The sequence below is a fragment of the Chanodichthys erythropterus genome, chromosome 19 (genome assembly GCF_024489055.1).
Source record: "Chanodichthys erythropterus isolate Z2021 chromosome 19, ASM2448905v1, whole genome shotgun sequence".
Lineage (NCBI taxonomy): Eukaryota > Metazoa > Chordata > Actinopteri > Cypriniformes > Xenocyprididae > Chanodichthys > Chanodichthys erythropterus.
Window position 1 is genome coordinate 2419601 of NC_090239.1, and position 12914 is coordinate 2432514.

Here is a 12914-nt window from a genome sequence, read left to right on the forward strand (position 1 = left end):
ATGCCATTGGCTTTTGATGGATCTAAATTGATATAAATCTCTGTGTACATTATCATTTGAGTTGTTTTTACAAATATGTGCAATAAAAAAGAATTATATATATATATATATATATATATATATATATTATAAAAGAAACCTATTTCACGTGTGGGTATGTTGTATGTGTGTGTGCAGGTGCCGTTCGTCACAATGAGGTTTCTGATCTCACGGTGTGTGTCTCTACTGCTGCTGATTAATGGTGAGTGTTTACGGTGAATCTGACATGTAAAATGACTAAATTATCTAAAAATAACTATTGGACAAACAACACATACAACCATTCTTTCACTTCGTCTAATCTTTAATTCTTCCTCTTTTCATCCTTTGCTTTAAAAATGTAGAAATTAAAGAAATTTAGTATGAATAATTCATATAGTGAAAGAGCCTACTTACTGTCTAGAACTTATGAACTGAAAAAAGGTGCAACACTCACCCTTACAGCGCTCTAACTTTATTTTAATTTTATATATAAAGTTAGAACTGTTACCGTCGCTAGTGTTGAGACGAGGCAGATACGTATTTCCACAATAATGTAGAGTACTTTAATCAACAAAGGCAGGGAACACCAAACATACACGTAAACACAACAGAGAATGGACAGGGAGTGAAGGGAGTGAGTCCGTTATAAGGGGAGTGCTGATGATTAAGTCCAGGTGAAGATGATCGGTGATGAATGGGGAGAAGACGAGGGAAGTGAGTGCAGATGTGGAGAACAGGAGGATCATGGGAAATGGAGTTTGGGAGAAAAGGGATCTGTGACAAGAACGCTGTAAGAGTGAGTGTTGCACCTTTTTTCAGTTCATATGAATTTAGATGTTTTGATTGCACCTCCTCTTCTGTTGGTAGAGCACCTCTTTTTAACATTTGCGGTTTAGAACTTGTATACGTTTTTGGGGGTCATTCTGTAGGTAGCCTTAAATGTTTAAATGTGCCTGATTAAATACTCTTAAAGTTCTGTTCAAACAACAACCGTGACATTAAATTTGCTGTTGGCGGATCACCCGTCAGGACTAATTTGCTATTGCCAAACAGTAATGTATTCCTACAGTGAGTGATCCAGCTCACATGGCGATTACTAAAACAGACTTTCACTGCTACTGTCAGAAGTTCATCAGATCAGCAGCGGCAATATGAAGGAAACACATGTCAGTCAGTTATTATAGCAAAATAATTACTTGGACAACAAATCAACTTCTGCCTTTTCTTGAGTAATAAGTAATAAGGTCATTTTTATTTTTCACAAACACAACCTTATTTTTCATAGTTGCATCTCATAATTGCAACTTCTTTTTTTTTATTCCATATTTATTTTTCACAAATGTGACTTTATACAGTATGTTCATGTTGTAATTGCTTATATCTCACAGTAGACATAGAAATAGAGGCTATTTATAAAAAAAAATGTTTTAAAAGAGGCGCACGGTTTTAGAAGAGAACCCAAGATACTTAAAGGAATAGTTTGCATTTTTTTTTTTGCTTTTTTGGGGTGACGGAGTAAATTGTGGCGCTAATCAGGTCTCGCAAATGCGCATGTTGTGCAGCCGTGCAGAGAAGCCCAATGGCCAAGGTCAAGAATTTTGTCAAATAATACATTAAATTCTGGTTTGTTTTTCACTAAACACTATTGTATACCCCCAGAACACTTGGAATATATGGAACATGATGCATTGGACCATTGATACTTTTGCATCTGTTTTAAAAAGCTTGATGCTGGTCACTATTCACTGCCAGTATATGGACGAGCACAAGCGGGACATGAACATTCTCCTTTTGTGGTCCATGAAACACATTAGAACAACACAAGGGCTAGTAAATGATGACTTAATTTTCCATTTTAGGGTGAACCATTCCTTTAAAACAGACTCAAATGTCAGGCAGAAAAGAAAAGGACAACAACCAACTCTACGACTTAGGCTTACAGTACTTTTGAGAATGATGAACAGGAGAAATGATCCATGACTGACAGCAGAACAGTAACACCAGACTTCATCTGCTGGTCAGAGAAAGAACAGGAAAAACTCAAAAACCATCGAAAGAGAGAAGATAGATGTGACAGCTGTAATCACATTTTTAAGCAAAGACACAATAACTATTAAAACAATCCCTTATTTTCACTTTATTAATAAGCATTTACTTTTAAGATTTATTCAAAGCCACTTTAGTATTTTTAGAGTACAAATACAAACAAGTGCTACTATAACAATTCTAATGCAGATATACTGTAAAACCCAGCCAGAATAAGAAGAAAATTACTTTTTGCAGTGCAGTGAATGCATATTTATCATCACAGTCTGTTATTGGTTTGTCTTTGTTCTCTCAGGACCTGCAACTTCCAGCTCTGATCCATGCTATGATTATAACACTCTTGATGAATCCTGGAGAGATATACGGCAAAGCCAATCCTCTGGATATGATGACACTCTTGTTGAATGGAGTGGCTGGTATCGGCTGTATTTGAATGGAGAAAGTGCCCAGATGTCTGAGTGGTGTGTGAGTTATGTGGGATGTGGTGGAGAAACTGGACTGTATCTCAATGGTTCTCATCCAACACTTGAGAATGGAGTGGTGACCCGTGAAGTCCTGGGAACATATTGGAACAGTGATTGCGGCAGCTACAGATCCACATCCATCCAAGTCAAAGCCTGTCCAGGAGATTATTATGTCTATGAATTTGTCCGACCCAACATATCATCTCCAGGGCCTATGTACTGTGCAGGTGAAATTTTAAAGGCTTGTTCACACAAAGAACGATAACTAGACTATAATGAAAACTATATTTGCATGCACTCCAATGTTGTCTGGTGCTTTAATTTCTGAAGCTTATTCAAGCCGCATGGATTCTAATTGGTTGTCAATGTTTTTATCATTCATCAGCAGAAAACAAATCGTGTAAACAGCCCCTTAAAGAGAAGTGATTGATTTTCTCTGTCTTTTGTTGTTTGATTAATATAAAGGGTACAGTTGGCAGCAAGTTTATTAGGCTGCTGTCACTTTAAGAATGAATGCCGGGATCCAATACACTGATGCACATCCAATATAACTGTTTACGTTTTCTTAAGACATAACCGAGTGTCTCCAGAATGGACATTTTGACATAATGTTGTGTGTATTTGTCCATTCAGCCGTGAAAATATGTGAAAGACAGCTCAAATCAGTACTTGGAAGCTGTCTGAGAGGCGACTTTCTGCGTGCGCCACTGCGCTTCGGGTGTGTGTGCATAGAAAACTGTACCGAATAGAGCTATCTTTTGTGTTCTTTTTCAGATCTATCCATATGTCTGCTCTTCTCTTTCTCCCAAACATTTACATTTTTGAACGTTTTTTGAGACATGATGCTTCAGAGCTGACAAGAGGGAAATAAGGCTCAGGATTTTTTTTTTCACTTTTAGTGAATTGTGTTACCCGTTCTTTGCAGGGCTCTTCATGTACAGATCCATACATGACACATTTTTCTTTTCTATCTTTCCCTCTCTCTTTTGGGCTTTACAAACCACTGGTTAGGATGTGATTGCTCAAAATAATGAAATTACCCATCAGTGTCTCTGTAGTCAGGGCTAAAACTAAATGGTCTTTCATATAAATACAGCTTTTTAACAATATTTTACAGTATTTCTCTCTTTCGTCTATGACAGTTGCTTTCCAAAGCATCAGCAGTGATCCCTGCTACAACTATGAGTCTCTGGATCGTCCCTGGAGAGCCAACAATGAAAGTGGAAATAACATTTGTGATGAATCTTTCTCCTGGAATGGCTGGTACCGGCTTTTCTACTACGGAATGGACATCCGGATGTCAGAGACCTGTATTAGTTCATTCACCTGTAACACATACATCAATCTGTGGCTCACTGATCCTCACCCTCAGATAGAGGATGGAGTGGTGATCAGGGAGGTCTGTGGTAGTTATCATTTGGGAGACTGCTGTGAATACAACTCAAACCCCATCAGAGTGAAAGCTTGTCCAGGCAATTACTATGTCTATGAACTTGTGAGTCCACCATTTGGATGTGTCGGATACTGTACAGGTACTGTGCTTTCCCCCACTTATTAACAAAGACTTTAAAACCTTTTAAAATGATTTCAGTTATGTTTTGAACTTTCTTCTTTTTAGATATCAGCACCATTTCACAACCAGTTTACACTGTGAGTCCAGATATAATCACTGGATCCAGTATCACCTTGAGTAAGTTGTATACAGTATATATAATTTAATATCTAATATTCAAAAATATTATTGATTTGACTGCACTGACAGTATTGGATGAGAACTGACTGAGCTGGACAATGACAGTGCTGTTTTCTGCAGAACTGCTTTATAGTTGTGTAAGGAACCCCCCATCGGCCCAAAAACGGAGTCCGACGGCGTTGGGCGAAGGTTAACGCGTGTATGTCTTTTCAGCGTCTCTGTGAAGTTCACTTAATTTCACTCGTTTGATCTGACTCCAATTTCAAATGATTCTTATTCTTAGGTTGTGTCTCCAATTAGAAATTAATCATTTGTTATGTATTAATTTAGATATTTGATTATTCTGGGTATCTCTTATTTTCAATTATCCTTTCAGTACGGAGCCATATCACTTAGAAAAGTCACTTTTGCCATTTTAGTGCTTTTCACGATCACAAACTCGCCAGTTCTGATCTTAGTCAGAGGGTGCAGAGTTTACTAAAGCATTTGAGTCGAACTGCCACATGCTTGTTTTATTAGTCACGATACTGCAACTTGTTAAGCCAGTTGATAAACAAAAATGAAAAGGTCCCATGATGTGCAACCTGCTCCTTTCATTGAGCCTTTAGTTTTAATCTATCCTAACGCAGATTTGCGGAAATATGGACTCCAATAATCTACCGGTCATAATGATTTCAGAAGAATCCAGAGTAAATCAAATATAACATTTTATTTGTCAAGTAAAAATATATCATGCCAATTACATTACAATTAGACAATAACATCGATTACTCAAAGAAATGCATATATACACACAGTGATGCGTGAATGTCTTCAGCCTCTGGCTACAGATGATCCCACATGACTGCTTTGCAGTTTACCTTATATACAGACCAAACAAAGGGGTTATAAATATTTACTACACCAACACCTGTTTTGGGGGGAGAGGAGTGGGTTTTCACAAAAGGCACCACCCAAAGATAGGACAGAATTTTCCTTAGTTTTCAATCTTCTTCATAATACAAGTGACTGCTGTGAAATTGAGACCATTATACCAATCGCAGAGACATTTAAAATTTAAAATTATACCAAACATGAAAGGGAAAAACTATATATATACAAGTTACATTATACATAGAATATAAATTTTCAGTGACTTGAGGCAGGGGGAAGGAGAGTTTGTGTGTGTGTGTGTGTGTGTGGGTGGGTTGCATACTGTAGATGTGTGGGGGCAAGGCGTTGTCCTATGCTATTCTTTTAAGATCTTCTCTCCAGATAAGCTTTATAGCAGGATGCTTGATCTCCGTTTTCGTTTAGCAGGAAAATCAAGCCTTACAGTTGAAATGAACCAATTCAATACTTGATGATCTTTACAATGGAACTGAATCAACATTGAACTGACTTCAGATGAACAATGACATTATTTTCTTTTAAAGCTTCTGTACAGTCAACATGAACTCTGTTTGTGCCATTGAATAATTTTCCTGTTATCGCTGTAAAGCACTATAAATAAATGTGACTTAATATATATATGAATTAAAATATTAAAAATATCCATAATTTGCTGTTTTTTTGTAGTGATTCTGCATTACAGATTAAAATGGTACATTTTATGTATCTCATATCATACTACAGAGTCGTGTCATGAACAGTACAAATGGCTAAAATTCTGTATGATTATTACTATAGATCAATTTAGGCCTCACAAAGTTCCTTATTTTGATCTCTCACTAACACAGAGTATGACCCGTGCAAAAACTACAGCATACTAGACAACTACTGGAGAAGCACAATCATTTACTGGTATACAAATGGATATGTGAATAGACATGATGACACTCGTGTAGAATGGGATGGCTGGTATCGACTCTTCATTAATGGATCAAGTGCTCAGATGCCTGAATGGTGTGTGTCTTACATGTCATGTGGAGGTTATACTGCTCTGTGGCTTGGTGACTCTCATCCTCAGCTAGAAGATGGAGTTGTTACTCGTCAAATTTTCGGCTCCCGTAATGATCAGTGCAGTCGCTACAGATCCGACCCAATCCAGGTCAAAGCTTGTCCTGGAAATTATTATGTCTACAAATTTACCAGGCCACCTCTTTCAATCCCAGCTCCTGTATATTGTGCAGGTACATTCATTAATCTTTATATTTGACATGATTATCATGAATTGTACTGTAGATTTTCACATGATTAGCTGTGCAGACCTTTTAAAGTTTTCTTTCTACTTGGATGCACTTAATCTTTACTATATAATGCTCTCTTTCTATTTTTTTCATAAACAGTACCTGTCTCCACTCCAAGTGTCGACCCCTGCTACAACTATACCAGTCTGGATGAGCCTTGGAGAGCCACTGACCATTATAACTTGGGCATGTGTGATTCTAATGTGGAGTGGAATGGCTGGTACAGGCTGTTCTACAATGGTCAAAATGCTCAGATGCCAGAATCATGTGTTAATCAAGGCATGTGTGGCACTAGTGACCCACTGTGGCTCAACGGATCTCACCCACAGCTGGAAGATGGAGTGGTCACCCGTCAGGTCTGTCTCTCCTCATGGAATGGCTGCTGTACTTATGTTTCCCATGCTATAAGAATCAAAGCCTGTCCAGGAAATTACTATGTTTATGAGTTTGTCAAGCCAATATTTTGCGGAGCTTACTGTGTAGGTAGGAGAGGATTTACTCATATGCTTTTCAATAATTTATTTTGAAATTTATTGATGTTGATATAAAATTTTCCTAATTCCAGAAGCCTCAAGTCAGTTCATCCCATCAGCATCAACAACAACAACAGAGAAAATCCCACCAATAGAATCCATTACTCCACCAATCACAACCACTGGTAAAGTATTGTCTTGACTCCCATTACACAAGGGTGTAAAAAAATCATAGCAAACCTTACTTAATAGCAGGTATATATACAGATAAAAGGTAAAATAGTACTTTCGCTGCTGATTTGGCTCAAAGAAAGCACCAAATTTACTTAAAGTAGAGGTCTGCGCGTGACTGTTTTTTTTTCGTCCTCCTCCCGCAATGGTTCTATTCCGCACGAACCCGCTCCCGCCTAAAATTCAAAATAAAGATCGTTTTCAGAATCTCGCGTTTAATCTTCCCTTAAAGAAAGAGAGTAATTGAGGATAACACATATAAAATGTTGCATATATTCAAGATTTGTTATTTGTCTATAATGCTGTCAACACCATCCACGCAAGAACAGAATGACGCTGACTGACGACCGTTTCAGAACGTCTCTCCTCCAAAAATCCGATCACAAAGGTTGAATGTTTTTTGAACGTGCATTCGCGCAGACCTCTAATGCAAAGAAAATATCTTGCCAGGTTTATGAACGCCACCACTGCAGAAAGTTTTGTTCACTTCAAGTTCAAGCACAGATGCGCGGATGTCAATGCATCTCGCACGACTGCATGACTTTACAATAGGAAGAATCGCCGACAACTCTGTCTGGCATGCAAACTACATTTTACAACCAAACACACGCGAGATGTGACAAGGAAACAACATGATATCAAGCGTGCAAGACCAGAGTTCTCACGTGAGATTGGGTTTATTATTAAAAATGGTAGCCCGCAAGAAGCTTGCAGTACGAATTGCCTGTGCGCTGATTTGCAGCGAAAACAAATAAAAGAAAAGAAGAATATGGAGGAGGAAATGGTTGGGGAGATATTGATATTGCTGATATTGTGGTCTATAACTCCTCCCCGAACTCCCCGCTGCTCTGTATCTTGCTTTCTCATTAGCTGTCGGTCATCGCCGATGTAGTTTTCAGTCAGAACGCTTTTCATCGCGATTCTCTCGGATCACGTCTTTGCTCATTCACACTGCGTGATTGTCACTCGCGTGAACGAGCACCGATTTGCCTGTGATTTTGGGCATTTGTCGGTGATTTCTCGAAACCTGTCGGTGAGCCAAAATCGGGGCTAAAATCGTGCAGTCTGAACTCAGCTTAAGCTCAGTTACCGACCGCAATCCGCCTTTCATTCAAAATTTAAACCCGCGCATCAAGAAATATTATCGGGTTGTGGTGTCTCTTACAATAGGTTTTCATGCATTCAAGGAAAAAAAAAACCACTAATTTTTTAATAATATATATTGCACATCACCTGGTTTCTCAAAGAGTCTGAAAATGGTTTATTTTCAAGGTGGTTTAAGATTCAGTCTCTCTATACCCCTCCTTTCCGCAAGCCTGCTCTCCTGTGATTGGTTAGACAGTCCAGTCTGTTGTGATTGGTCTACAGCTTGTAGTGCGTCAGAAACTAAATACCCATTACCATATCTGATTTTCAGCCCTGGTTCTTCCTTAGCACTTGATGTACAGTGATACGAAAAGAAACAATGACTTTAGTTTTTCCATATCAATTCCAGTGTGATTCCTTTTTTAAATTAATCAAAGTGGATGTGCAGCGCTGAAAATGGGACATGAACAACACAAACCAAACTCTTCCAGTCTCAGCTACAGTGTTTTAGGTCAGGGTAAAGTAGACGTTCACAGGCTGCCAGTGAAGACCACAGGCTGGTATTATGTTAATTTGTTACATTGTTTTGTATGTAACAGGAAGTGTGACTGGAATTGCTGACAACTTGTTTTGGCAGTTCAGAATTGATTCTTTCTTTTAGGAGGCAACTTTATTTGTTGTGCACTTTGATCTTTAAAACTTTGCAGACCTTTTACATTCACAAACAGCTATATTATACACTGCATGAAAGTTAATATTTGAAAAAGTATAATAGGGGCATTTTAAAACAAAAATAACAGGGAGCTTTAGTAAAGAGTGCTTTAGAGATTACAATTTTATATGACAACTACTACAACTGTACAAATAAGTATGTGACATCATTTGTCAATGTATTTTTCTAAAGATACCATAACAACAGCTCCCTCTGTTGACCCCTGCTACAACTACTATGTCCTGGATGATCCATGGAGAGCCACCAACAATCAAAATTCCTCTCAAATAATGTGTGATGCTGGGGTCAGCTGGAACGGCTGGTATCGTCTCTTCATTCAGGGTCAGAGCGTTCAGATGCCAGACACATGTGTTGATGAGTATAGTTGTGGCACTGATGCTCCACTGTGGCTGAACGGAGGACATCCAACAGTTGAGGATGGAGTGGTCACTCGAGATGTCTGCGGTCACTGGGACAATAACTGCTGCTATTTCCAATCCAATCCCATTAAAGTCAAAGCCTGTCCAGGAGATTATTATGTCTATGAGTTTGTACGCCCAAATGGCTGCTATTATGCATACTGTGCAGGTAAATATATTCACATGCCCTATTATTATTATTATTTAGTATTACTTTTTTTCAGATGCAAGAAAAAATAGAACACTAAAAAAAAAGTTTATCTTGAGATCAAGAAAAATAATCATTCATTAAGTCTAAGAATATTTATCTATGGCTTTGATAATGTACAGTAACAGTGTAACAGCCAATAATATTCAGTGTACAATATCAGGTTAGAACAAGCTAGAGCAGAGGTGAAGTACAGAAAAGAAAATTATGATTTTTTTTTTTTTTTTTGGTGAAGTACTACTTTTAATCATTAACTCAGATGCTACATTAACATGACTCAGTGTATCTGTGTTGTATTTTATCTATCTGTATTTTTCCTCTTAGATGTGAGAGATCCTTGTTCTGAACTCAGCTGCTCTGAGGATGAAAGATGTGGGATGAAAAATGGTGTTTACGGCTGTTTATGTAAAAAGGACCATCACAGACCACAACCACATTCTGACTCTTTTGGTTAGTATCATTCCAGAACTATTATACTGTAGTTTTTTTTTTTTTTTTTTTGGTTTGTTTTGTTTTTCAGTCATTAATTATCTTTTTTTTCTCTCTCTCAGAATCCTGTGAAAGCAGCTCTGGCTCCATGTCTGTGTCTCGCTGTCAGCTCTTTGAGGCTGGTTTTCCAGCTGATGTCTTACACCTCAATGATCCCAGCTGCAAAGGAACGGTCCGGAATGGCAGAGTGGAATTCCGTTTTGATAATGATGAACACATGTGTGGTACAAATCTTGTGGTAGGTTTAACCATCTAAATATTTGTAGTGTATGATAGAACCACCTGGGGAATCTCTCTGAGACTTTGAGAAGTCTGTATGGAGGTCTGTAAGGGCACTGAAGAATCAGTCTGTAACCACCAAAGGCAGGACCCAAACAGACCTCACTAAAGACTTCTCAAAGTCTCAGAGAGATTCAGCAGGGAAGGAAACACAACACCATGCCACAAAAGAGACTGGAACATTTGCCCGCATTCTCCACCATTATTGTCACCCTCCGTTATTTCACTTAAACTATGACATTTTTACATATATAAGGCTAAATTACAAAATGTTATATTTGTTGTCCTCAGGCTAACAGCACCCACTTCATCTATGATAACTTTATTCTGGGGACACCGAGGTCAGAGAAAATCCTGAAGTTTTCTTTCAGCTGTGTTTATCCTCAAACACAAACACTTTCCATGAATGTGGAAATCAACCCACTGGAGAGGTGAGAGTCAAATACAAATTCTGACGTCAGGCAAAGTTGCGAGCATGAAATTGTCCAAAATGTCTTGGTATGCTGAAGCATTAAGAGTTCCTTTCACTGGAACTAAGGGTTTAAGCCCAACCCCTGAAAAACAACTCCACACCATTCACTGAGCTCCTGAGAGTGACCCATTCTTTCACAAATGTTTGTAGAAGCAGTCTGTATGCCTAGATGCTTGATTTTATACACCTGCGGCCATGGAAGTGATTGTAACACCTGAATTGAGTGATTTGGAGGGGTGTCCCAGTACTTTTGGTAATTTAGTGTATATGGTATTCTGTATTCTCTTATAACAGAATTTTTCAAAATTTTCCCTTTTCATCAGCATTGTGCACAAGACTCTTCCCACTGGTGAAGGCAGATATCGTGTCCGGATGATTCCATATCAGGATGATGAGTTTATCAGGCCCTTCACTGGTGCAGTGGATGCAGAGCTCGACCAGGATATGCATGTGGAAGTTCGTGTTGAGGGGGTCGACAGCCGCCAGTTTGCCCTGGTGATGGACACGTGTTGGGCTACACCTGTGAATGATCCTGATTACAGCCTCCGCTGGGATCTCATCGTTTCAGAGTAAAGCAGTGCTTTTTTAGGATTGCCTGAGGAACTTATCTCTCAGTGTTTCAACACAAAAGCTTAGGATTTCATTTTCGTACAATCGAATCAAAGAAAATAATTTGATTTGTTCATTGCATTATTTATATTCTCAGGTGTCCCAATCCAAATCACGACACACTGAAGCTGCTGCACAACGGCGTTTCGACATCCAGCCGTTTCTCTTTTGGGATGTTTATCTTCACTGCAAAATCTACTAAGCTTTACCTGCACTGTGCTGTTCACCTTTGCCTTCTGTCAAGCAATCGCTGCTCAATGGTGAGATTACAAACCGCTCATAATGATGTTTTATGAGTTATTGATAAAAATGTAATTGATCACTTTAAATATATGAAAATAACTGTTAAATTCTATTTTACAATTTTGATCAAATGCTTCAGTGTCAGTATGCAAGGCTGCTTACAGTGATATTTAACAGGGATTCACACAGCTGATTTTGCTCTTTTCTCTATCAGGACTGTGACTCTGGACACCAGCGGAGGGAGCGCAGGTCTCTCGACTTCCATGACAGTGCTTCCATATCCATGGGTCCTCTGATGTGGTCTGAAGGGAACACAGGTGAACATTTCATTTATTTTATTCCTTTGTAAATAAAGGTTTCTATGTAAATACATTACATTTCACTGCATTGCATTATATTCTCTGTTCACAGATAAGTGGGTTCCAGATAAAGTGAAGGTATCTGAGGCTTCTTGTCTGTGTGGTTCTCTGATGGTGTTTCTTGTTCCTCTGATGAGTGTCCTTTTAATTCATGTGGAATCTGATGCAACACTAACATAACTAATATTTTATACAGAATAATAAATTATTATTTAATCATTTATGTTTGTATATAGTACATTAATTCTGTATTACCTGAGGGGTTGTGCAACAACAACAAAGACCATCAGATTCATGTTTAACTAAAGGAAAACACGATTAGTTAAAACTAACTAATAAGACTTGCTTTTTTTAAAAAATATGTTGTAATATTTTATTCAGGCATTTATTATATAAGGCATGAAAAAGGTCTGAATGATCCAAAATGAGAAAAAAAAAAAAAAAAATCATTATCATTTTATTTCAGTAAAAGTACAAGAATGATTAATGATCATCTTTTTACTGAGATGTTTGTAATTGTTTTACTTATTTTCCATCGTGATGCTATGATAATATGCTTGAGAGATTCTTGCTATTTTACTTTTAATTCTAAAGGCTTTGAAGAATGTTGCAGTTTGTTTAGTGAATAATTAGAGAATCTTCATCCTTCATCAGTGTGTCTCTATAACACCTTTATACATGAGGTTTGAGCTTCACTGAGAGCCAACAGATACAATCAGCTCCTAATAATGTTCAGGTTTCCTGCTGTTCATTCACAGAGGAGTGTCTGTTTGTCTCTATCAATGGTTAGATTATCTCATCACAAGAATCTTGATCAACTGCATTTGCAACGGTTACTGGGAAAACCCACTGACAACTGCACATTGGTGACGAGATTCTTATCTGGCATCTATTCTGGTGGTTAAAAGCTGTGAAATGTTTTGACTACAAACAAGGAAATAC

General features: G+C 38.0%; 1 protein-coding gene across 1 annotated transcript; it reads left to right on the plus strand.

The window, feature by feature from the left end:
• Positions 1 to 192: 192 nt before the first annotated feature.
• On the plus strand, positions 193 to 12152 carry LOC137008299 (uncharacterized). The gene is made up of 15 exons (XM_067370271.1): positions 193 to 241; positions 2363 to 2758; positions 3674 to 4063; positions 4150 to 4221; positions 5943 to 6335; positions 6492 to 6875; positions 6958 to 7050; positions 9102 to 9482; positions 9846 to 9974; positions 10067 to 10248; positions 10581 to 10720; positions 11085 to 11330; positions 11468 to 11630; positions 11828 to 11930; positions 12025 to 12152. The coding sequence occupies exons 1-15, from the start codon at positions 193 to 195 to the stop codon at positions 12150 to 12152; spliced, it is 3249 nt and encodes a 1082-aa protein (XP_067226372.1).
• The last annotated feature ends 762 nt before the right edge of the window (positions 12153 to 12914 follow it).